Raw genomic sequence first — 27,412 nt, forward strand, 5'->3', positions numbered from 1 at the left:
TTTGTTCGTGTGCCTCTAAAGTCTATATATGTTTGCATTAGGTGCATGTCTGTGGTCCTAATTTTGTTTATGTAAATGTACATAAATGTTTTTCCTTTGGGGTTAGTTTTGGCACTGGCATTTTAACATTCTCACACACACATACTTACATTGAATATAATGTCCCACACGCTAGTATGATACACCACTGTGCCTGTTCACATCCTGGCATGCTCTGGCTGCTTTTTTTTGCCCCCTTGTGCCCACCACCATGTCCCGCACCATCAGCTCATGCCAAATATCTCCAGTCACCCTGGGGCATGTGCCAACTCACATAGTCCCACTGTCAGTCAGCAGGCATAGACAGCTGCTGGGTAGAGTTACACCGTGTTACTCGGGGTTGTGAGGGAGCGTTGTTGCCAGGGATCTTGTGTTTGTCTCTCTGGTGAGAAAGCTATCTTAAAATGTCTTTTATTATTTTCTTTTTTTGTACACAATTACATCCATAAACATTGTAAGTGCTCATAGGAGTCAAGGAATTTAGCTGTAATTTAGATGTCCTGTGCATTCCTTATTCGTCAGGAGACGATTGATTAACTGTGCCAAAGGCTAGCATGTGGCTGCAGCAGCACAGGGCAGCTACTATGGTTAACATGAAGTTTCAGCTAGAAGTCTAGCCCCTGTAGACCTCACCTTTGCCATCTGCTGGATCCCTTGCCGCCCCTCCCCGCCGTCCTCCCCCGCGCCCTAGTTTGTCCACACATGTTCTCAGTTCTGTCTCCATTTGCTGGGACAGCAGTGATAGGAAAACCTGGTGTGTTGTTATTTCAGAGGCCTGGCAGCATGGAGAGGGAAGTTATCTCAGGCCCCTGGAGAAGGGCTCGGGAACATGGTGGGGGCCTCTGGGCTGATAAAAACCAGGCATGGCTTAGACAAGAACAAGCTGACGTTCACACGCACAGGCTGTTGCGCACACACTACCTTTCAGAAGTTTCGTATCACCTGTTATATTGATGTTTTCACTTGTATTATTAACATTTGAAATAGTTTTGACCCCAAAAGAATAATAATTAAAGGTTTAAGCTTCCATGTAGTCAGTGTCCCAGCAGTATTGCAGGGCATTGAAAATTTGGTTGTTGAAATTTTTTCCCCCAAATATCCTTGGATTTTTAATTTATTTTCCAATCCAGAAAAGCAGCACTGACCCATGGTCAATATTGAACAACAATGATGCAACTGGGCTCTAATTTTTTTTTTGGGGGGGGGGGGGGCTGTTTTTCTTTGGCCCCTCTGCAGTCATTTAATTGTGTGATTGAATAGTTTTAAGCTGTGATTTGTCAGTCCATAGTTCATCTGATATTCCTTCCAAATTCCAAAAGTGTTAATCTTCTATTTCTGTTGTAAAGTTTAAAGAAGAGCTTTGCCAAAGCAACATGCCTGTTAATTCCAGCTTGTTATTAGGTATGTAAGAAAATATTAGTATACTTGATTATTGCAGTAATGTTTTGTGATACTGTATTGAGTCTCAAAAACAAATAGATTTTCAATTAATAATTAATGTCCAAAGACGTGGTTCTGGTTCATTTTGTGCTTTGTCTACCCCCAGCTGCTACATTCTTTACTGCTATATCCTTTACCAGTGCCCTGATTATTGTATTTTAATTTAATTTAGTTTTCTTTAGATTTATTATGTACTATATTTTATTTTTATTTTATAACTTTATTTGCATTTTAATTGTTGCTCAGAGAGATCTTCGTCTCAATGTGACCTTTCGGTTGTCAGTCTGGTTGAACCATTATACAGCGTTTTGTTCTCCATACGTACAAAATGAACCCTTAATACAAAATATGATCTTTTTTTTTTTTTAAGGGGATTTTCTGCAACCCAAAGGAATGAAAGACCATTCAAACACATAGAGTAGTCCATCTGACTGTACCTAATCAAGCTTTTGTGGCAGGCAGTCCTAAACCTTTGAATGTGTAAGCTACATATGGTACATATCGTACCACATGCGCGTATATATGCAAAGAAGCATGTGCACTAATTAACACGAGCATACACAAGTTCATTTGGTGTATTCCTAAGAGCAATTAAACAGAAAGAATGCATGCATATTTAGCCATGAGACACTCACACCCCTCTCACAAAGATTTGAAGATGCCATAAATTACCTCTGCAAAACACAACCCCACTTCTGGCCCACCGCTTCCTGGTGTTGAGGAGAGATCGTCATAACAGGCAAGAAAGACTCCTCGCTCTGCACCGCCTTGCCCTTTTGGCCTTTACTCGGACCCTCATCTATCACTCACGTATGTGTGTGTTTTTCTTGCTGCAACACTCAAGATGGGGGGGAGTTATTTGGCCCCAATTTGGAGCACTATCCATCAAAATTGTGGTCTTGGAGCCAGTAGCCTTCAAACGTAGTGCACAGTCCTTTAAGAAGTCAAGCTGTCACATCAATTTCTGCTCTCTCTGCAAAATTTGAAGATCTGCGATGGTTGCAAAACAGCAGGCTGCCATTTCTGTGAAATGTAGACCACAACATACTCTCTTAAGTGGAAATGATGTGCCGCAGAAATTTATATTAGAATCAGATTAAGCTGACAGTTTGATCCATACCCTTACTTCCTTTACACTGTGAGCGTCATGGTGTCAGACATATGAATAAAAAAAATTAGCTCTCTTTTAGAAACCATATATCATGTCAGACCTTGATTTTTTCCCTAAAATGGTGTTATTGCACAACATTGCAAGTATGTTCCCCTTATTTTGCTTGGAAAGCTTGAAGTTTCATTATTAGTGACGACACCCTGTATCTCTATTTCTCTCTCTCTCACCACAATGAGAAGGCAAGAGAACTGCAAGCTAGACATCCTGCAGATTAGTGGGAGCACATCCAGGCGGGAGGATCCTCAGTAATCCGCCTAACTTGCCCTCATTGAAACACGCACACACTTACATTTGTACAGACCCACAAAATGCATGATATAAGTGGGAGTACTGTTAAATGGACTACAAGGATAACAAAATTCTGAATCAGACCAATCTGTAAGACAGTAAAATACTGTAATGGATCTGTTATGATATGTTTGCATCTTCAGGTGGAAGATTAATCTTAATCTTAATCTTCACACATGCAGAAATGTTCAGGAATACTTCCTGCATGGGGTCATGTGTGAATAGGAGCAGGGATCAACACTGAGGGAAATCTGTACCGCCAATTTCCCACCTGGCTTTTAATGTATCAATTGCATATTTCTGATTAAGGTACATCCCAGCAAAAATATTTCCTCTCTTGAAAACCCCAGTAATGAGTCCTGAAACCCTGAAATGAATGACCATTTTAGCACCTTGTCTGAAATACGATGGGTTTTTTGAATGTGATTTTGGTTGCGTAAATAAGGACTGTGGTAAACACAAGCTTAAAAGACTTTGATGTTTTGTTCGACAACATAAAATACGTCAGTAAATACCTCATTCGGAAACTTTGAGCTTTTGTGCACTTTTTTAAAAAGGCAATTGCTAACAAGTGGCTAAATTAGACTACAGAAGGTCACATGCCAAACCGTGCCAAAAACAGCTTCACAGCTTTGTTGGGGTAGTGACGTGACTGTAGAAGAGTTCGTTTTAGCCTAGGAATAGCTTTTTACCTCTGGAGATTGTGTTTAGGCTTCAAAAATCCTGACAGTGGTGTACATTTGTGAAGATTATCTTGGTCATCCCTGGTGCACTCTATTGTGTCGGTATTACTGTAAGGGTATGGGTATTGGTACTGGTATTGTGATTTTTTAAAACGATACCCAGCCCAACTAAAGACAGAGAGGTTTATGAGTGTAGTGCATGTGTGAATAGTGAAAATCACGGTGCCTGAAAGGTTACCCCAGTAGTTAACCAGGAACTATGTGTGAAAGAGGCTATATATTGGCATTCTCATGTTGGATACAAGTGTTAAGGTCTTTGGCTGTAGTTGTAATGATGCTTTAAAAGTATATATGACAAATCCCTCTGGCGTGGATGGTCGGAAAGATTCAAGATGTCATTGAGAGCTTTCTGTGACTTGAAGAGAGCACTGGGAAGGGGAGAATGTCAGACTCAGTATGTGGGCCAGGTAGGAGTAAGGAAAAGATGAAGGTGGAAAGTGGCGGGAGACGGGGGGTGGAAGAGCTGGATTCAGTTACAGCGAATACGGGAGGCATGAGGCTCGCTGTCTACTCTCCTGCCCCATGTTAACCTCTACTGGCTCTCCTTCCTCCATGTGTGTGTTTTCACTTATGCCTGTCTGCCCTGCCGCCAGGTTCCTCCCCCTCTCCCCTCCAATAACTGTTCACACTCTGTGTTTAAACACAAACACACCCCACCGTCGCTCTCCTTACAGCTGTCAGTCTGTGCGTGCCTGCTAGTGCGCGATGGCGCACGCACACCCTCGCCCCGGCTCGTATTCAGATGGCGTGCGTGGCATCGCTGTCAGTAATCAGTGTGAAGGCAGCGAACAGATCCTCATCCATTTCCAGCCGAGAGCTGTTATGACGCTTTGTAAAGAGAATGGCAGGATTTCCCTGTAAGCAAGGAAATAGTCCCATTTCCCCTTTCATTAATGGAAGAGTGCTGACAAAGCATTCCTGCATATGTGTGTGTGTGTGAGCGTGTATCGCTTTCCCTGCTGCTTCCCCACATTCCTGACTTGGAAACCAAAAATAACGTCTGAATATTTAGCTAAAGTCAAGCTCTGTGCATGAGCGATGCCCTTCTCTGCTCACTTGTTGCTCTGTTTGACTGCACATAAAAGCTCTAAAGTTGCTGCCAGGCGTTTTTATGGACATGCATGATACATTGGCCTACAACTCTTGGAGTTTTGCAAGGCGGTCTCTATCCCTGAGGCTGTTCCATCGGGCCATCCCACTTCATTATTTTAAGCAGACTTCAAAGTGAGCCTTAATGCAGCAGCCTGTGGCATGGTGGTCTGTGCGGTGTCTCCTCTCCTGCACACTCACTGCATGGAAAGACAAATGAACCTCTATATGTACTTCCATGTATCTTACACATGGCAAACATGTGTTGTGTGCATGTGTGTGTCCAAATAACCGAATAAAATTAAGGGGAACACAATGCTCCGTGACAGAGTGGGATTCAACAAAGTGGAAGACCCTGTCAAAGCTCTTCTCCTCCATCTCCTCTGCCTTCATTCTCTCCGCTTCTCTTTGCCACAATCCAGCCAGCCAGCCAACCAGCCAGCCTGCTAATGTAGTTAGCTTCCCCCTAATGATGGTGAAATCTCATTAATATGCTTCACAGCTGGGCCCAGTAACCAGTGGGGATGAAGGTAATCAAATCTCAGAGGACTAACCCAGAGCTGAACCTCAAGAACTGCTCTGCAGCACTGGGCCGAGACAGCAGAGTCTGGAGGCTTGATAATAGCCGGTGGGCTTGTGTGAGTGTGTGTGTATATGTGTGTGTGAGAGTGTGTGTCTCTTGGTCTGTGGTCTTGATGCCTTTGAAGTGCTGATGTTAGCCAGGCTATCTTATGTCACTATTACAGCTCAGACTAGTTCATCATCAGAATAGATTTCATTTCAGTCTCGTGCATATTTGTCCATTTAAGTCCAGGCATGCTGTAATTGCTTATGGAGGATGTGGCTGCGAGGGTGCGGCTTCGCTCTAAGTGCGCTTGTGGCTCATGATGTATGCAAAGTGAATCTGAAGAGCGGCATTACAGACCACTCACACTTGAACTCAATTAAATCACCGGTGCTTTGGCTCAGAGTTTGAGAACAGCGCGCTGCATTAAGCTATTAAAATATCTGGACGCTGCGCACACATGCTCACTTACATGCGCTCACACCGAGTGTTTATGATACTCGTCTGTGAATGTGAATATCAAAGGAGAGATCCAAGTAAATCATATCTAGGGGCTTCATCATATTGGTCATTCAAAGTGGTTTTACGAGATAAGCATGCTGTTAATTCATGACCAGCTCTCATGTTGTTTACACCAATTATTAACAATAAAAGTCACATTTAGAAATGTAATAATATTTAATCGATTTGTGTAGGATACAGGGAGATAAATTTAGTTATAGAATATGATATAAGCATGTTTTCTTTACTGTATGTTCACCAGAAACTAAGAATCATTGTGTTTTTTTTGACCTTACAATGTTAATATCTACATATAAAGCGGGTATTCTTCTACCAGTCTGCCATTTTGTTTCTACAGTAGCCCAGAACGGACAAACCAATTTGGGCGTTTGCATTTTTCGTATCGGCCACCATAGTACACACTTGGCATACGGGAGAGGTTTCAGTTGATTGCAATCTGAACCCTCACTGCTAGATGCTAATAAATCCTACACAGTCGGCCTTTAGATAGGCCAGAATTAGTTTTCAGCTAGAGCAAGTGGTCAGATATTAGACAGACACAACCTTTTTTTAAGTGGACTTCACCATGCAGTGTCAGGCTTATTTCCACTGGTTACACCTGACGGCCTGTGCTGTTTCTTCCCGCTTCCTGGACTGGTCTGACAACATGCCAGCCTGTAGTCTTGAATCCAGTCTTGTGTCTGGTTATCAACAATTGCTGTGACCATACGGCTGAGTCTGGTGTGTGTTTCACCTCCTCAGCAGCGTACAATAGATTCCTTATCAGTGCTGTTTTTCATTTAAACATTATTTTCAGGGTTGCCTGTATCCGTAAACAAAGTGGTGAGTTATTGTCTATTCATGTTTCCCTCTCTTGGCTACAGGAATGATATTGTAGCTGAAGTATTAGTTACCGTGGTGACTTTGCAAGCTCTGGAGGGGCTCCGGCCCCGGAAACCTTGCCAGACACACACATTCCCAGTGTTAATATGTTGCAAGGATATCGAAGGAAGCTCTCCAGGCGAGCGTGAGTCAGTTCTTCCAGTGTTTGTGCGTATGATTTCGTGGCTCGCACAATAGGGAGGCTTGTATGATAGTTTGGTGTTGATCAGAGCTTGGATGCGGGCTGGTGTTGAATAATGCCTGGGTGAGGGCTGCTGAAGGGCTAAGTAGCTCTGTCCTCTCCGCTGAGCCTCTCTGCCTCTCCGTCCACAGGCCTGCCATTGTTTTGCTCCATGCCTCAACTTGACAAGGCTCCAGAAGCCAGCCATTGTATTTAATTACAGTCGCCAGCCCCCTCACAGACTCTTGTCCTTGTGTCCCAGATTTCCATGGGTGCTCTCATTAAGACTGTGCATTCTGTGTGTGTGTGTGTGTTTATGTGTGTGTGTCTGACCAATGAGGCTCTTTAAATGGCTCTAGGAAAGCCCTTAGCCCTGTAAACGTAGGCATGGATGCAATTTTCATGTTTATGCGTATGTGTGTGGTTGCCACATCTGTTTGTCTATGCGCCATCTACTGAAGGCCAGCTTTAACGTGGATGAATAGTTCTGCGGTCACACTAATAATGCAGGGCTGTAATCAGTCCACATCAAGAGAGGCAGAAAACTGTGAATGGTTTTTTGCTAATGAGAAAATATGCCATGTTATGTAATGGCTGCTCTATTTAAGTTTAATTTGTTTGACATGAGTGCGGTGCGACTGCATGGCCCAGTGGCATGATGTCAATGAGAAGCAAAGGACAGACTCTCTCCCTGTCCCTATCACTCTCACCCTGTCCTTGCTCACTTTAGCCTCGTATCCACCAAACAGTCCGGTCCAGTTCAGTTCATTACACAGTAGAACAGTTATTTTTGCATTTCCATTGTGAAAAGTTGTGGATGATACCAGTTTCAGTTTTGTGCTGTTTTTTGTCTGTCAAAGTACCTAGCACAGTGATCTGATACTGAAACATGGAGCTAGAGACACCGCAGTGTGTTGTTTGGCTAAGAGAGAATTGTAACTCTTGCTCCACAAGGTCTCATTGCACAAACTCGCTCTTTTTGGGGTTGGAAATGAACTTTTTTTTGTCCTCCTGCCACTGTGGCTGGTGGACTTGAAAATCTACCAGCCACTCAATAGATTACCATTGTTTTTTTTGGCTTGTGAGCGAAGCAAATATAGCAGGCACTTGCACATTTTACCAGCATTTGTCTGGTGCTAATTTCCAACCCTAATTACAGTGAAGATTGTAACCTTTTCTTTTTTGTTCTGAAAACGTCTGCGTCTAAACCCCCCTCCTTGGACGTTAAGCGAGGTGCAGAAGTTCTTCTGCATAGTTGGTACCCAGCTATTACTGAGTACAACCCCACCTATTTTCAAGAGTACTCTCTGCGGTGGCAAGGCTAAATAGATCTAGTGTTTAGATACTTGTCCGGAGGGGTTATGCACTGGTTCTAAGGGTGCTATACCCAAAGGGTTGAGTGGAAAAGCAACTTTTGTAACTGAATCCTTCATTTCCTTTGCACAAAATTACCACCCATTTCTCCTCCCCAACCACAGCAAAAGAACGTGTGTATTCTTACTGCTATACGCATAAGTCTCCTTGCTGGAAAATAGTATAATTTTTGTTTATGAGCATATGTCCACAAAATCTCTCAAATGTATCACTCCTTTCCTGTGATCTCCTCTGAAATGAATAGTTTGCACTTTTGCTTTGCAAAAAACACTCCCATTTGTAGTTTTTCCTGGCTGTTAAGTTAAGTCTTGACAGCTCTGTGCGTGTGTGTGCGCGTGTGTGTACTGTAAATGAATCAAAAAAACTCAAGGGAGGAAAATAAAGTAATACAGCCTCGCTTTCACTCCCTGTGTGTGTACCATTTTTTATCACTTCATCTGTTTTATATTTTTGTCTTCTGCTTATCTCTAAAACACATCATAGTTCTCTTCTTTGCCCTTTTTGTGCCTCCCTGCTTTCCTCCCTTCATCTCCCCCCTCCATCATCTAAAATACTCTCTCCTCTTCTTCCCTTTTCCCTTGATAATGCAGTAACATTTCCTAAGAATGTCTGTTTAATAAGCAAAATAAAATGCCTTCGTGTCTCACTCTGGGCTGCGATCCTAGTTTCACCCCTTCACCCATTGTGACCCATTTACACCAGGGAGCTTGAAAGGTTGCTGCTGGTGTCAAAGTGGCACATGACATCTGGGCTTCATAAATGAAATGTCTTAATATGTCGGGCCTGATTGGGTGTCACTGTTAGGTGTTGCTATGTAAGCTTTAATGCCGTTAGCTTAACTGTCACCCGTCACTTGAAACCCACTTGGATATGTGGTGTGTCCTCCCGATGGCAGATATAACCTCCAGGGTTTGGAGAGGCTGGATTCTGGTTATTTTTTTTTTACAGGAAGCCTCAATCATATCTGGGCATCAGGTTGGTTTATTTTGGTTGTTCTCAATGTAATCTTCCCCTGCACCATCTGCTGCATGCGCGTGAAGATTGGCAAGCTGAGACCAGCACAGAGACTCTATAAAAGGATAGGAAAGTGTGTGTGTGTGTGTGTGTGTGTGTGTGTGTGTGTGTGTGTGTAAGAGAGACAGGGAGAAAAACTTCACCCTTGCTTTATCTTGCCCAGTGTGCAGTGCGATTACTGTTGTGTGGGTCGTGTCAGGATCCAGTGTGAGCGTGGCGTTTGTCTGCGGCAGCGTCATGTGGAGTGTGTTCCCAGCTGTACTACAGGGCCTGCTGAACCAGCCCAATCTGTTAAATATAGATGGCTTATTTACACACTGAGCTGCAGGTGGCCCCTGAGCTGCTTGTCAGCCTCCCCAATCCCTCTTCTGTTGAGCTGATGATGCTGGGTGGAGCTATGGAGCTTCACACTTGTGCACAGTGTACCTGTATGGATATGGACTGAAGCAGGAGGATTAGGACCGCTGGTTTCTAACCTGAGGATGGCTCCATGGGAGGTCATAAGGCTTTCTTGATTTTAAGGGGTGGTGTGGAATTTTTTTTTCAACATATTGTATTATTTTCAAAACTCAAGGCTCATAGTGTTACAAAACAAATTTCATGTATAGACTCAATAGTAGTATAGACACAGTAGTTAATATATATATATATTTTTAAAGTAGAAGGTATAAACAGTGTTAGAAAGTCACATGATTGCACAGGGATTTATGGGTAACACTTGGCCTTTCTTAAAATGCTGTGTACTGTAAATTTTTTTTTTAAAATAATAAGTAGGCTGAATCATCTTTGATTAAAAAAAAAAAAAAAGTGAATTCATGCTAATGTGTATTTTCAGATATAGTTTGAATTTTTGGAAAAAAAAAACTGAGTGAAACCAAACAATAACGTGGGAGCCCCCCTGCGGTAACGCTAAAGACCCCATATGGGTTGCGGACCCTTGTTTGAAGACTCAGGCCTAAAGGGAAAAGGTTTGAACTACTGATGTCTATTTTTCATTTTGTAGTGTAGCTAATCAAAGATTATGAATGGCTGTGTTTGTGAAAGCCACCACCACTAATGCCAAGTGGGTCCTTTTTTTTCTTAAATGGACAAAACAGCATTACGGTTGTTTGGATATCAAAACTCTGGCATCAAATTAACATCAATATTATAAGTAGAACACAGAGTAAGCTCACCAAAGCATCATTTGCTAACAAGCATTGTACACTTTATTAAGCCAGCCGCAGGGTGCAGCTCTCTGCTGTGAATGTGTGTTTTTATGTTTGATTAAAGAGTTGTGTTTTGTAACACACAGGATATTGAGGTCAAAGTCCAATACATATTACATGAAGGCAACAGCAGGTTACTTCCCCACAATGCTGGACTGCTCTTTGTTTAGTGTGTACAAACACACAAAATATGGGAGCCTTCAAGCTCACATGTTGTTTGAATTGTCTTATTAGAGCTTATTAGATGAAGACAGAGTGTATTTGTACTCTTTCTGTTAACTGGTGTGATATTGAATAAGGGGGGATGATGATTTGTTTGGTTGAGGGAGTCAACAAATTACAAAGACCTGTCTTGTTTGGTCAGATGTTGTGAGAAGTATGCTGAGCCTTCTCTGCAGTATTTGTTGCTCTTAATTGGTACAGTATGCTCTATCCTTTAATATTTCCAGCATTCATACTTAAAAAGACGGCACAATTTAAAAATAAATAAAAGCACAACTCCAGGCCGTGTATCACAGGAGAAAACCTGTCTTTGAACCCAGCTGGCAAAGCAGCATCTCGCTGTAACACACACACAGGCCATAATTTCAGCACAAAATAAGAATGCTCTGCAGAGGCTGGTTTCATTGCTGCTTTGATGATCTCTGTGTGTGTGTGTGTGTGTGTGTGTGTGTGTGTGTGTGTGTGTGTGTGTGTGTGTGTGTGGAAAGTGTTTGTTCTTTGAAGATATTTTGCGGAGTCTTTCCTGTGGCGGATCTGAAAATGTCTGATCAAGAAGTTGTCCTTGCACTTGCAGTTTTTTTTTTCCTTTAGAACACATTGTTAGAAAGTGAGTAAGTTCCCCTTCTGGTGATTTGTATTGGATGTTTGTCAGCAGTGTATCTGTCTGGACTGGGTTGTTTAAGATCTGTGTGAGTGCACACATGAGATTTTGTGTTTATCCCACTGATATCGATTAATGCTGCATGTCTTGTCAGCGCTCCATCTGATAGCGTTTCGCTAACCCCCTTCCTTGTTGCTCTTTTCCTCTCCGCAGCGATAGAGACCCAGAGTACCAGCTCAGAGGAGATAGTGCCAAGCCCGCCCTCACCTCCCCCGCCGCCCCGCGTCTACAAGCCCTGCTTTGTGTGCCAGGACAAGTCCTCAGGGTACCACTATGGTGTCAGCGCCTGTGAGGGCTGCAAGGTGAGACTCCCGGCCTTTCTTTGAATCTGCCAAGCAAGCAAGATGTTTCGTCAATCTTGTGACCTTCATCTGATTTGTAGATGGAAAAATACACTCAGGTCTTCACATGTTAAGCTTTGATGATGAAGGTGATAAGGCACGTCGTTTTGATTTTTTTGTGTCCGTTTGGGTTTTCATTCGGCAAAAGCTCTTATTTTAGTGCTCTAATTAATAAATATATATTTGATTTGGAAATAGCCTGATGTTATGTTGTTGTTATAGGCTGCAATGTGGAGTCAGTGAACATAACAGTCATCTATTACTCCCAGCAGCTTGCATATGAGACATTTAAAGAACATCTGTAAGTTGTTCTATTGATAGTCTGCATGTGACGTGTTTCAGGGACATCTGTAATTCATCTTTACAGAAAAAAAAACTGAATTACACTTACTTTACTTACTCCAAAATTGTTAAAACAAACGTTACCAGTTCTTTGCATTTCATACTTGATATATTGAATGAAGTAGTTTTCTAAAGTTTTCTAAATAAGATTGGAAAAGAAAGCTTTTTCTGTTATATATTAGGCAGATTAGATGCTTCACAGCTGGTGGAACCACTTAATCAAATCAAAAAAGAATAAAACAAATAATTTATGCTTTGGTGCATGTTTATACACTTAATTTAACGTCCTTGTAAACAGTTAAGTTGACATCTCTAATCAGAAAGATTTCAATCAGTTTGAAGAAGTATTTACCATGTAATCGCAATATTTACTGACATCGACTGCTTTATTGAGTTGCCACATGGTCAATAAGACCTGGACAATGAGCAGCTGCTGCTTTCAACACTTAAAAACTGCAACCTGTATATCTGCACACATTGTAAACTAAGATAACGTATATAATAGGCCTGCATCTTATCACGTACAGTATGTGAAACTCAGCCGCGCAGGTTTTTATTTTCTTTTTGAGTGCCATGGCTTCTCATATCAGCTCTGCTGACGTGTCCACATCGGCCGTCTCTTATCAATACAGCCATGTTATACAGGTTCTGAAGAGGCCTTATAGCCCCCATCTGCTCCGTTATCAGTTGATAGTTGCTGCGTGCATGCATACATGTTCTCCTGCTAGTGAGGGCACACGCACCTCTTTATCTGGCTTGTCCCGAGGCGCAGAGCCAGAGTTGTGTAAGCTCAGAGGAGGAGAGAGACGAGGATGAGGGATCTGTGGAATCTAATGTAATCTTCCTGCCAGGTGCAAACGTTATATATCCACAGTGTCAACATTTCACAACCACCATGTTTTCTTTGCTCGGCAGTGCATGCATGAATTTACCAAATAGGATTTCCAAAGTTTTTAAAGTCTTGACCCAAACAAGAGTTAGTCTTCCATGCAAGGTTTTCTTATGGCAACAACTCTGTGTATAGCAAGAGGAAGCAGAGAGTGGTTTGATGTAGGCCGGCAGCATGGTGCTGTAGTGACAGGTGCCTGCTAGACCCTTTGACTTATTGACTGTGCAGCCAATACTGTGGTCTGTATGTGTTGCCATATGTGCAGGGAGTGGAGTGGTGTGTGAGAAAGGGGGAAGAGCAGAAAAAAGCCATACTGAAGAAGGCAGGAGGCAGTTGCAGTATAAAGAAAAAAGAAAAGAAACAGTGAGGAAAGGCAGGAGCTCTTGGGGAATATAGAAATGCAGACAAAATGCTACAAATATTTGAGAGACAGCAGGGAGAGAGATAGTGAGAAAGCAGGCTGAGCTCTGGGAGGCATGAACAGATAGAAAAGGAGAGGTGGGGATGGTTGAAGGGACAGCAGATTAGGCGGTCGGGGTACAGGGGCCACGGCTGAACTCATTGACACCAAAAGAAAGACGGTCAGCGCAGCAGAGCACGGAGGGGGGGAGTAAAGAATGCACAAAGGGACGCAAGGAAGCAAGGATTCATTTATACAAACACATAAGCCTTTAACACAAACCTTCAGAGTGCTCTGTGAAACTCAACCTGCTCCCCAAACGCGACTTATAAAAAGTTAACAAAGCACATAAAGGCTGACCCCTGTGCTGTTTTATAGGGGCGACTAAACTGCTGCCGTCTGTGCCGTTTCATGGGTCCTTTGGATGCTTGAAATAATTGATTTTTCAAAGTTCCAACATTTAGGGAATTATGTTTTTGGTTTTGGTAGATTTTTGTCTATAGGAATGAGACAATATGAAAATTCCATGTTGTGACTGTCCTGACCGAAATAATTGTGATTTATGATATAATCCCAGTGATCATGAAAAATATGCTTAAACCTCTTGAAATGGCTCTAAAACATACTGGAATCTCTTTACCGTACATTTTGTGAAGAATCAACCATAATTATTGCATCGCAAATAGAACACTCATTATTTTTAGTGAAAAACATGCAATCAAACAATGTTAAAAGGCCAGGCTTTTCATCTATTTAAAATGGCCTCATTTCTTTTGATATGAAATATGCCGGTGGTTGATTAAGATCTTTTGTGGGGTTTTTGAGGTTGGTGCATATGCAGCCTCTTTTTAACATAGTCGCTTTTATTGCTGGTTGCCCAGCAGTCTCTTTGGGTGTTGCTGGACATGATATTCAAGATTATTCCTACGTCGCTGATATAAACATGCTTATGACCAGTGGTGGTATATAACAAAATATGGTTAGTTGATTAATCACTCGATTCAGAGAAAATTAATTAAAGTTAAAAAATTAAAGTTATTTTTATAACAATTTAAGTATTTTTTCTTTTATAATTTTGAGGTTTGGGGATGGTTTTTTTGTCTTCTTTTTAAGATAATTTTGAGGTTTTGGGGTGGGTCTTTTTTATTTTGAGGGTTTTTTTTTCTTTTTTTAAAAATTATTTTCAGGTTTTGGGGGGTTTTGTTTTCTTTCTCTATGTTATGAATGTTTTTCCTCACTGTTACTGTTACTTTTAATACTTTTAAGTACTTTTCCTGAATATACTTACTATTACTTAAGTACAATACAGGACTTTACTTGTAAAAATATTTTCAGTGTTGTTAGTTAAGTAGATCTTTTGCTCAAGTAAAGGATCTGAATACTTCTCCCATCACTGCTTATGACTCAAGTAATTTCATATTAACCTAGGTTATTTACTTACCTTCATATAAAATCTGTTACTCTTTTATTCAGGTTAGGGGAAATATAATATCACAAGTGTGTGCTTATTGAGAAATAATAGGCTTGTGTGTGTGAGAGATAAAAAGAGAAAAGGAAGATGGTGCATGTGTGTCCTTGTCAAGATAACACTGAATAATGTGCGTGACGCACCAGATTTTTCTTACATAATGGGGGTTTCACAATTGTGTTTCTAAACCAGTGTTACCAAACACTTAGCAATTTTGTGTTTCTACACATTCAGCACAGGCAGAAGATGTTACCGTGGGAAAGCTTGAAATTTTAACTGTGCACTTTTATTTTCAGGTGCTTACATATGTTAAAAAGACTTTGATCTCACAAAGGTTTGCAGCATCTCTGCGGCCATTTCAAGCCCCAAAGTGCTTTTATTGTGTTCGCTTAACAGTGCTCCCCTTTGTCTAATAGCATCTGATTGAATGGGTAATAAGTGAAATAACGAGGCTAGATCACAGCCCTCGGTGAGAGCGTGTGTGTGTGTGTGTGTGTGGTTGTGTTAGACCGATGTAAAAGTATGAAATCTCTTCTGCGGTAAGTGTCTGTGTTAAACACACCTCATGTTGCCTCAAGCAGAGGCAGCGGTTGTGCAATGATAAGCGGTCACGTGCATTATAGCAGACTGGTCTTTTCACATCATTATATGAGGTTTTAGCTTGTCAGTATAATAGTGAAAAGGAGGCATTGAAAACGTGTTAAACACACAACAGTGTGACACTTGCTAATGGCAGGTAAAAACTCTGTAGCAGTGTGATAAACATAGAAGGAGGTCAGACAATAGACAAGCTGTAAACTTGAGTAATGAGTTGTTTCTCCTTAGTGATCTCAGTGTTGTTTTCTCTGACAGCTCAGAAACTGTGTCAGAATTGACACTGTAATTAGCTTTTAGAGGCTATTGTGCATTTGGGATTTAGCTGATGTTTTAATTCATCACCCAGCAGTTTTTGTGCGGTGCATATTCTTGAATAATGACAACTTCATTCACAAGTTTAACCATCAGTTGTTGACATGCTCTCTGCACCCTGAAATGATCAAGAATGAGATGTTTACATCTACATAGGGAGCGGGTCCTCGTCCGCAGTGATTGTGATGTTGCACCGCCATGTTTCTACAGTAGCCCAGAGTGGACAAACCAAACACTGGCTTTAGATACAGATATCTAACCAGAAAATTACTTTGTTAGAAGTTAAAGTCACCTATTAGAAAATTACTTGAGTAAAACTTTAAAAGTGTCTGATATTTACTGTGCTTCATCAAAACTAATTTTATGATATTAAGTATTATATCATAAGTATAAGTATTGAGAGTAAAAGTACAAGTAAATACTAACATTTGACTCTGAGAATTATGACGTTTATTTCATCGAAACATACACCTCCTTAAAAATGGAGCAATCTGCAATCCTCACGGCGAGATGTCACTAAATCCTACACGCTGCTTCTTTAAAGAAGTATTTCACGGATATAAAGAAAGCTCTTATATAAAACAAGGCCATCTCTGCAGTAAAAAGACTAAAATAAAATACTTTTTAAATTTGTGTTAAATGATCAGAGAAAACAGAGAAAAAGGGTGCTTTTGTTCAAGAGGTAGAAAACCTACAACTACTACAATGCCAACTAGTCTTTGTTAATATTTGATCAGCACTGCCTTCTTTTGCTGTTTGATAGGATTTCGGTCAGAGTTTGAGGCACAGAGAGAGGAGCGGGTTAGTCTCTCAATACTCATTGCGAAAATCCAAAAGTACAGCTTGTAGTTTGAGCAACAGCCCCAAGAAGCAGTGAAACACCTCCAAATGATGTAAATTACATTATTTACAGGAGTTTCTCCCAGCAGGGTGGAGAAGGGATATCTAGACACTGGTGAGATGGAGAAAAGTAACAGTTCATCGAAACATACTACCCACATTGTTTTGATACAAAGTATCCCCCGAAAGCGCTGCAACTAAGGTATGAAAGCTTAATTCTAGGATTAATTTATCATCGCCACCAAAGAACCCAACAACTTTTGATATCATACTCATTAGAAATGTTGGCTGAAACGACAAAAATATCCCCAGCTAGCCTCAGTCACTACTACCTCTGTCCATGAGCCGGCTGTCTGCCCACTCAACCGCTGCAGTGCTAATTTGAAAAATTCAGGATGCCTTCTCCATATCTCTGACTTCAGAGGAGATGACTTGGCATAGCATACTCAATAATTCAACACTACAGGCATGTGAATGTATATGGTTGTCTCATCTGAGACCGGGGTAAGTTGAGGGTTAGCAGCGTCGGCTTTGCTGCAGCGTGCCAAACTACAAAGGCATTTCCTGGGGGCTGCAGCGAACAGAGGAAACAGGAGGGGGATGTTGAGCTCTGCTACTTGGAGACAGCTCGCTCGTTTGTTGTTTAAGTTCTACCCCCCGCACAAACTCACCGGCATTGCACTTCTTTTCCCCTCCAGATATTAACACTTAAACATTAAATATGCATGCCCACCCCCTCATGTTTATGTTTTTGTCTTGGAGGCACAGCAGCGCGCAGCAGGCGATATCTCCTCCTGGTATCCCCTGCAATGGGAGGCAAGCAAGCGACCAATATTTCCCCAAATCCCCAACCGCCGCTTCAAGCAAGAATGTCCCCTATTTGCTGTGTTTTTCAGCCCTCTTACCAAGCATCCGTCTTTACTAATGTGTGGGCTGTAGCGGTAGCTGCTTCGTAATAGAGGCAGGGCACACACATGCACACACATGCACGGGCGCAGTGGGAGGCTGGGAACGCACTCTTAATCTGGGCACAGTGTGAAAGTCACGTAAGAGAGGATTCCTGTGCTTCCCTGTGAACTCGCCAACCCCAGACTCCCCCCTGTTTTCCTCTTAATAAAGCATTTCCTCACACATATGCAAAGTAGAAGGCACTGACACACTCATAAATGCACGAGGCTCGTAGCGCACGCCAGGTAGACGGCCATGAGTTGACATGACACATGCAATCACGTATGTGCTGTTGCCGTTCTCTCTTTTTTCATTCCTTCCTCTCCCTCCTCTCGCAGCTCTCATCTCCTCTGAACGCTGCAGGGTGGCTGACAGGCCCGCTGAGGGCTCTTGTCGCCGGGTGGATTAAGCGGTGATACAAAAAGAGGCTTAAGGGCCGCAGGAAGCAATGACTCCTAAAAGAAGGAGAGGAGGGGGAAGGGGGCAGGAACAATCGACTGGCCCACGAGCCGGTAGCAACAGCCAATCAGGAGGTGCCGCGAGAGGGCACCTGAGCCTCGTGGTGCGAGGAGGGAGTGGGTCAATCCCATGTGACACTGAGGTCAGGGTCAGGGCCCAGTCGAATCAAAGGGGACATGATACACGCATGCACAGATGCACACAAAGACCATAGATTTATCCCTCAGCATCAGCAGAGAGAATTAACGTCAAACTACAAGCTCCGTTCTCTACGCTTTGTTTGATGTATGTATGTATGTATATATATATGAATGTATATGTAAATGTATGTATATATGTGTGTGTGTTTATATATACTAAATAATAACATAAAATAACTATAAAGAAATAATATTGATAGTAATTAAAAATTCCATAAATTAAAAATAAATGAAATAAATTCTAAGAAAACAAACAAATATGCCTACAAAGTAATGTGATCTTCATTACTTTATTAAACTTTTTTCCTTTAAACAATGTCACGTATGGTCAGCAAATCAAAAGATTCATAGATAGATAGATAGACAGACAGATAAATCGCAGACACTAAAAAAACGTGTAAGTGACTCATGCACGTGGTGTGTGATTCACTTAAAGACCTGTGGACTGAAACACTTTATGTATAATCAAAGCTATCACCTTCTTTAAACAGATACATTACAAACTATACACATTTCCTCCTCATTAGAATCACTTCCACTCTGCGGTGGTGAACAGGAGATGTGAGAAGAGGCCAGTGATCCGGGAGGGACAAATTGCGGGCTTAGGTCCACCGGCCATCTGTCGGCTAGCAGGGCTAATCCCTCGGCATGGGATGGGGCTCCCTGGCAGCCACCCCACCACACCACACTCCATCCTGCCTCCTCCTCTCCCCAGCTAGCCCCACCCACTCTTCCATGTCCCACTGTGTCACATCAATATCAACATTGACCTGTATTACACATGTCCCAAGCCATGCTTGCGGAGTACTCAATGGCTGATTTGCATTAACCTCTTTTTATTATTTTGACACATGAGGGATTGTAAAGGCTGCAGAGGTTGATTCTGTTGGTTTTGCGTGGTATAAAGGAGAATATATGCTGTAATGCATGGCTTTTCATGTTATCTATCAGGCAGCGATCATTTCCTCTGTTTCTGTGTCTTGCTGTTGTGCAATCAAAACATAGTTAGCCTCCCCGAAGATCTCTCGTTCCAGCTCAGTGACCAAAGATGAGCTCATTATAATTTGTCCTCTACTTCATGGACTAAATTTTTAAATGTATTTTCTTTGATCTAGTTGGATTGAAAACACAGAAAAAGAGGGATTCCTTTTTTTTTTATCTTACACAACACTATGTTCAGCCTATGTTCTCTCCCTGTCTCTCTCTAATAATACGTGCTTGGCCTGGATCTAGAATTGCTTATTTCAGGCTGTGTAAACTAGGCCACGGTTATGTGGCACCCAGTAACCCTGTGCCTTTTGCCCCAACCTTCAAAGGAATTTTAGTGTTGCGGTGGCCCTCACTGAGCCGATGGGCAACCTCAAGAAATGGTGACACTTCACCAACTATTAGTCTCTGTCCAGATTATGTTGCGGAATAAGCCCTTTAAGGATTTAAGTGTTTGGTAGTTTATTGCCCTTAAACTGCAGCCGCACATAACCAATCTGCTGGCATCTTTTGAACTGAACTCTTTTAACCCTTAGAATCTTGGATTGGCATCAATGTTCTTGTGCTGTGTTCAGATGCTTTTTACAAGCCATTTAACCCTTTGAAACCTGAGCAAATTGGTTTGATTTCTTTCGAAAACACAGGTGGAAAGGCCATGAGCAATTGGCAAGAAATATCCTACAAATTGTAAGAAATTAGTAAAAGGTGACAGAAAATGAACTAAAAATGAGTTATTTATGTGAAAATTATAAAAAAAAAAAAACTGGGGTAAAATGTCCACAAATCTCTCTATATAATTAATATAATAATATGTTTAAAAAATATGCCACAGAAAAAAAATGAATATAATTATCCGATTTTGGGGAATTTTTTTTCTTGTTTTGCTCATTTTCAAGTAATTTTCTTGTGCCTTATAATTAATTTCTGGTAAGTTTTTTGGCCATGTCTTGTTAAGTAGCTCATTGGCTTCTCTCCATGTTTTTGAAAGAAATAAACCAATTTGCTCAGGTTTCAAAGGGTTAACCTTACAAGTAAGAACTGGATGAAAAGGTGGATCATGAACATTGTCAACATATGAGGCGACAGTTTGCAACCAAAGCACATAATAAAAGTGGTAATATCACCTTACTCTGGGCGGACACGCAGCAGCAAACAACACCAGAATGTTTACAAAGTCATTCAGTTATTTGCATTTGCTATGATAGTCCTATTTCCCTCGCACTTCTCTTGCCACCCATCCCTCCGCAAAGCGCCTTTCCTCTCTCCTTGTCTCCTCACCTCTCCATCTCTCTGTCACACAGGGCTTCTTTCGGAGAAGCATCCAAAAGAACATGGTGTACACCTGTCACCGGGAGAAGAACTGCATCATCAACAAAGTCACCCGCAACCGCTGCCAGTACTGTCGGCTGCAGAAGTGCCTGGAAGTCGGGATGTCTAAGGAGTGTAAGTATTTTTTAAAAAACTACGTTACCCAGACCTCCCTGCTCCTCCCACAAGGCTCTCCGGGGGCCAAGCACTGATCTCATCACAGTTGTTTTAATCCCAGAGGGGTTAGCATGATTGTTACCACTGCAGGAAGTCCTAAGCCGCAGCATTTGTTGACATTTGTTCCACTGAAACATTGCATAAGCGTTCATTATTGATGCACACACATATCAGCTTTGGTGGCAGTTCAAGTGTGAATGTTGCTTGATTTATTATTTATTTACAACTTTGTTGGGTGGAGACACACACTGTCAGTATTTGTCATTTTTATGAGAAAATTCTGGTGCTCATCTAAACAAGTTTAAAGGAAAATCAAAGCTGTTACTATTAATTCCTCACCCACTGATGCTTAAAATGATTTATTTTTTATTTTTTTTAGTTGGGAGGTTTTACTTTGAAGAGAATATCCGCTGTAAAAAACCAGACAAAGGGCAGCAGTGATGCAGACTGGCAATAACAGTCAGGGTGTCGCCAGGCTTGGCAGGCCTCTGTGATGAATATGTTCTCACCTGCCGAGAGTGAAAGAGCAGGCGTCTGCTCCCATCATTGCACCCCAGGGGCTGTGTGAACACACACACACACACAAACTCACACACACATACGCGCAGGCAGTCAGACTTGATAAAGTAATTGGAAGAGGTGTGACCACAGAGAACTCAGAGGCCAGCAGAGCCCGATCACATGACACACTGTTACACACACACTCGCTATCATTTTACACATCACCAGAATGTGTGTATGGGACACATTTGTCCTCATGAATACTTATAAATGCTTAGTAATAGATTAATAATAAGCAGACAGAAAGTGTGGCACCTCTCTTCCTCTCACGGGCCTTTTTAGACTCACATGCAGACAGCTTCCCTTTGCTCCATCCCTCTCTGCCTCCTGTCTTCCACAGCGCTATTTACCTCATCTTTCTGCTACAGCGAGTGCAGGGAGCACTCCCCATGCCACAGCACTGTGGCTTACAGTAAAAGAAGTTATCCTCTGAGCTCCTTACCTTTGAATGGGGCCATTAATCATGGTTAGAAGGATCACAGCAGCCGGCTCTTTTACACACACACACACACACACACACACACACACACACATACACACACACACAGCGCACACAACAGGCGGATAGACTGGAGTTGGAGAGCCATCTAGTGGCGAAAAAGTAGTAGTGAACAAGCTAATAGTGTTTTTTGGAATGGAATGTAGGCTTTAAATTTTCTTATCATAGGTTTTGAGCGTCTTTTGCTCATCTGCTCATAGTTTAACAGAAACACCCTTTTCTTATTGTGGCCACTTTGTGCAGAGCGTGCCCGTTGCTTGTCTTGTGTCCTCAACGGTGACTTTGGCTAGTGAAACTGGTCTGGGCTGGTGAGGAAGGAGAGGCTGGCCATCTGGGGCCAGCAGGGAGTCTCTCTGCCTCTTACACACACACACACACACACACACACACACACACACACACAGACACAACAACACGCTCACAAAAAAATGCATGCTTGTGCATAATTGCATGCACACACTGAAATTATGCAAAGTGACAAACACAAACTGATATGAATAAAAAGGCTTAAACAGAAATGCACTCAGACAGCTCCGCTTAAACACACCATACACTCCCTGTCACACACACAGAAGGTGGACCCCCTGCTGGCGCCAGGGGACGTCCGGGTGACCTTGTGTCTGTCGGCAGACAGCTCCAGATGACAGTGCCAGGCCTGCTGCCAGGTGGCAATGCCAAGCAAGACGGCGTCAGAGGGAGGGAGGGGGGTGTTAGGAACAAGCGGAGGGTTACAAGGGAAACGCCTGTAAGCCTGGTGCCACATTATCATCAACCTGACAGTGTGTGGTCGAAAAAGACCGAGACTTATGCACAAAATGAAGGTTAACTTACAATAGATCTTGAAAGAAAATGCAGTTAACAATCATATTCAGATAGCTAAAACATGACAAAAGTACTGGCTCAGTTAAAAAACACATTGCCCTTAGACCAGAGCAGTGGCTCTCAACATGAGTCACACTATATCTGCTGCATAAAACTATAACATTGATGCAGTTGTTGTTTTTGTTTAATTAATAGTAAAATATTTTTCAGTATTTTGTTATATTGTCAAGAATACAGTTGTAGAAAAAATACCCTTTAATTTCATGGTATTAGTATTTTAGGGTCATGTCCCTCAGAACTATCAGTAAGTGTTATGAAAAAAGTTTTGAAAATGAAATATCTTACTTAAAATTCACAAGTGGACCCCCGCAAAATCTTGATGATTTAAAGACTGTCTGTGTGGAAGAATGGGCCAAAGTCCAATCTGAACAATAAGTTCTCCATACAGGAAGCGTCTTGAAGCTGGCACTCTAAACAATACATTTTAGTCCACATGTTCATTTTTTTCCTGTGTCATTCCAATATGGAGACAAATGAAATGTTATGATTTCTTTATCATAGTTGGTACCAATGCCTGGTTTAAATTTCATGTGAATAACTGTATTAGAAAAATGTCTCATGGAAAAAAAGAAAACCGATTTTCTCCTCAAAAATGATTGACAAATCACTGTTGTTTCTGTTTACATTTTACACAATGCCCCATTTTTAGGGCAACAGGGGTTGCAGTTTCAACTCTAAAAATATTCAAATTAAAATATCTGAATTTGGTAAAAGTCACTCTTTGCTCAATGTACGGACTGCTTATAGAAATCCGTAAATTTTAATAAAAGGTAGACAGTTTACTGTGCTTTGTGTTAAAGCCTTACATGCCTTAAAGGTCAGGAATGACCAGATTCTCAAGCAGTATTTCTATGATGCCTTATTTAAAACACATTTCAGCTAAAGTAACTTCATTCGCACTGCTGACATTGTGCATCGGGGATGATCATATGGTTGAGTTGCACAATTCTTGAAACTGAATTTATGTCTCTGAGTTCACACCAGCCACCATACCTCAGTTCCTGCTTCCCTTTATCACCCCCCCCCAAAAAAAAGCTATCGCCCACATGTTCCTCGAGGAAGGTGTTATTCAGCGATAGAAAAAGTAATAAAAGTAAAATAAGATGAAGCGGAGAATGATGGAGAACAGCGCAAGTGGAGGATAACATCAGCCAAGGAAGGCAGGATAGAGGAGAAAGATGAAGGCTGTGAGAGGAAAGAGTATTGAACTCAGTGTGAGTGAGAATGAAAATCTAGACTTGAGAGAACAGAAAAGGGGGGAGGAGGGATGAGAGAGGCTGGAGGACAGGGAGAGGGAGAAAGTTTCATCACTGTCGACGGTGGCTCTGCGCTGCGAGCAGCAGGAGCAGGGGGAACATTGACATTTTTATCTTTCCATTGAATTTAATCTGTGTGATGGACGAGCTGCCAGCGCTTTAATTTTCCTCACACGAATTATCCCTGTCTGCCCACCTCTCTCTGTCTTGTATACAGACACAAACACACACACACATACGCAAACACACACACACACATACACACCGAGGCACTAACAGAAATTGTCTATTAACTGCACACTGCAGCTGAAATCCACTCCGCGAACAGATGATTGAGTGATGGCTGTGTGTGTGTGTGCACGCTGTCACAGTATTCTGTTCACGTTACACGGCAGCTCGTGTAAATCATTTTTATGCAATGAACACGTAACCGCAAACAATCCAGGATGCAAGCTCCCCATTAGCATTCATATTCTCATAATGCATTTTGAAAGATACATTGCTTGAAGTTAGCACGCATACAAACATCAAATGCACATTTGAGTCGATGCACACACACACACACACACACACACAATAATAAAAGCAAGGCAGTATTTCTTTCATTTTCACTCCCACTCTCCAGTCCCCCCCCCCTCCAAGTTATTGCATGTGGCAATTCGCCATGACAGATCGCCAGTCGTGCCTAATAGTTCTTTAATGACTTCATTAAATTGTGTTGTGCGGCTTATGATTGTGCTGCCAATTTGTCAGCGCGGGTAATGTCTGGGCGCTAGGGATGCCCCACTTTTATTTGTGAATTAATTGGACATCGACTGTGCTGCGGCCCTCCACCCCTCCCCTCATGGCAGACAGGACACCGATTCCCAATCAGCGCCACAAGCAGGCCTGGCCCAAATACGTTCAGCAGATTACTACTGTTATATGCGACTGGCCTCAAAAGCTGAGGGCTGCTTAAGAGGATGTTCCTTCACTAAGACATAATTAGCTTATTTAAGTAAATGGAATTTGGAAGTTTTTTATTTATTTTTTGCTTGTTTTCATTGACATGGTTATTATAAAATTCCCATCATGACATACATGGATGGATTACTAAATGAGGCTACCAGGCACAGGCTTTGGGGCCCGAAGTGTTAGGGGGCCCCTGGCCTTTTCTGCAAAATGCCACTGAAATTAACATGTATCAACCAGAAGGAGATTCCAATTGACCCCAAGCAGATACAAAGGAACTACAAAGAGACACAAAATAACTACAGAGATACACAAAATAAAAATATACAAAAAGATACAAATAAACCTGAAAGAGGCACAAATTGACCTTAAAAGAGACACAAATGTACCTCAAAATGATACAAAATTACCAAAAGGCACAAATATACCTCAGAGGACGAATGAAATGACAAACAAAAAGACACAAAATGACCAAAAAGGACACTAAGAAATGACAGAGATAAATTGACCTTTAAAGAGACTCAAAACAACAAAGACATGCAAAACAGAAAACATTTACAAAGAAACACAAAACGTCCACAAAGAACATAGAAAATTAACACAAAGAGACGTGCAGAAACAAAAACGGGGCAAAGCCAGCACAAAGTCTGTGTGTCTTTGTCCTATGTAGGAGAGGTGGTGGGGCCTTTTGCATGTCTGAGCCAGGGGCCCATTGTCTCATGATTCGCCCATGATAACATACAGTATAATACGGTGATTCAAGTAGTACTTTGCGGCATTGTTTACTGCTGAATATGTGTTTTGGTGACTACACCACCCCACCACAAGTACCAATAAAACGCTAGCAAGTAATGCATTACCGTGCTCTATCTGCACAGCAGGGTCTTCTTCGTTTCTTGTTGTGGCGAGCAGTGCTTAGCAATAACATAGTGCAGCATCAGACTTCCAGCCCCCTCCTTCCTCCTTCCCTTCATGTTCTCTCAGGCAGGGAGGCCTGTCTGCAGGCTGATGGATGAGCAGCAGCGCCGAGTAGTGCATCCCTCCCTGGCCCCGGGCCATGCCCCTCTGTCACAGACACTGATCTCCCATCAGCCTGAGTGCTCTCACCCCTAATGGTCAAGGTTAGGATTAAGACAAGGAAAATCCGATCTCAGGTCAGCGGCAAGGGGAGATCCAGGTACCTGGAGGGGAGGAAAAAGATGAGAGAACTGATAGAGATGAGTTTAGGAAAGTGGGATGATTTAAAGTGCAAGCAATACAATTTTGGAAAGGGGAGATGGTGTGCATTGGAGAGAATGAAGAGATGAGAGTGTGTGTTGTATAACAGAAAGAGAGAGAGAGAGACACGTGAGAGAGAGAGAGCTGCAAGGTTTTTTTTTTCCGGTATTGGCTCAGCAGCCGAGCCCTTTTAAAACCATTAGAGGCAGGATATTTGTCATATTATGTTATTAGATTAGCCAGGACCCCTAATGAAAGCTGTGGCAATTTGTCAGCCTTATGGATAGCTCCATCCCCCACCACTATTTATCAACTAGCACCCCGTCTCACACATCCCACCCCCCCCCCCCACACACACACACACAACCCCCTCACAGCTAACACGCACCCCAGTCTGGATGGGCTAGGAGAAATGGATGGAGCCTATAATGGGATTCCAATGCTAAACACCCCGCCTAGTGTTTTTTGTCATTTGGGGTGAGCACACTATTCTCAGCCAGATCGCCCAGAGGGAAACCGCATTGGAGTATTTCAAGGTTTTTTTTCCCCTCCTCCCTCAATTACCATAGCCCTTCGTCGATGGAGACGTCTCACAACATTTATCTCATAGCACAGGACGAGAGAAGTGATGCTGCGGCTGCTGCTGCTGTTTGCTGCAGACAGAGCATCCTCTCCTGCTGATGACTGCGATCTCAGTCTCAGTTTACCTTGTGGTAGTGCTTATGTGGGAATTATGGCACAGTTCGTATGGTCATGAAAAACCTGGAAAAGTCATGTAATTTGCAAATAGCAATATCAAGGTCTGTTAAAGTTTTGAAAACTGAAATATACCCAGAAAATTTTGGAAAAGTCATGGAAACCTGTGTCATAACACACAATGTGTTCAAAAACCATCAGAAATGTTAATATCAAAAGATAATTTCTAGTTTAGAGTTTCTGGTTGTGATAAATGGCTTAATTTTGGCAATTGTTAAAGAAAAAAAAAAGCCAAAATGATTCCTGTAAAATTTGCCAAAACATTTTTTTTTAGAAAAAAAAGAAGCAATATTTCAAAGAAAGCATGTCTTTATATTTTCTTGAAAATCAGGAGTAAATAATACAAAATGCAACAATTTAAAGTTGTATGCCCCTCCCCCAAAGCCAAAATAAAAAACAAGTCCCTCCCCAGTGCTTAAAAAAAAACTTTGACATGCTTTCCCTTTTCTACTCCCTATGAATATTAAACAGTCCCTAAGTTATTGGAAAATCACTCTTTAAAATGTTAAAATGCTGTTAATTGTTGGACCTGAAAAACACACTCTGACGTGTTTCGGCATCAAGACTTCATCAGGGAGTTAAACAGATCTTAAGGAACAAAAGGTGTTTTTATAATGTTCATCCACCCTGTTTCAAGTCTCAG

The 27,412-nt window shown here is 41.9% G+C and overlaps 1 protein-coding gene across 5 annotated transcripts in view; it reads left to right on the top strand.

The window, feature by feature from the left end:
• raraa (retinoic acid receptor, alpha a) overlaps nucleotides 1-27,412 on the top strand; it is a 178,484-nt gene that overhangs the window by 145,895 nt on the left and 5,177 nt on the right. For all 5 annotated transcript variants that reach the window (XM_042507470.1, XM_042507472.1, XM_042507471.1 and 2 more), the window contains 2 exons: nucleotides 11,532-11,680; nucleotides 20,463-20,604. In XM_042507470.1, the coding sequence (XP_042363404.1) occupies nucleotides 11,532-11,680; nucleotides 20,463-20,604 (291 nt within the window). The remainder of the gene's footprint in view (nucleotides 1-11,531; nucleotides 11,681-20,462; nucleotides 20,605-27,412) is intronic.

This window comes from Plectropomus leopardus, chromosome 19, assembly GCF_008729295.1.
Source record: "Plectropomus leopardus isolate mb chromosome 19, YSFRI_Pleo_2.0, whole genome shotgun sequence".
Classification (NCBI taxonomy): domain Eukaryota; kingdom Metazoa; phylum Chordata; class Actinopteri; order Perciformes; family Serranidae; genus Plectropomus; species Plectropomus leopardus.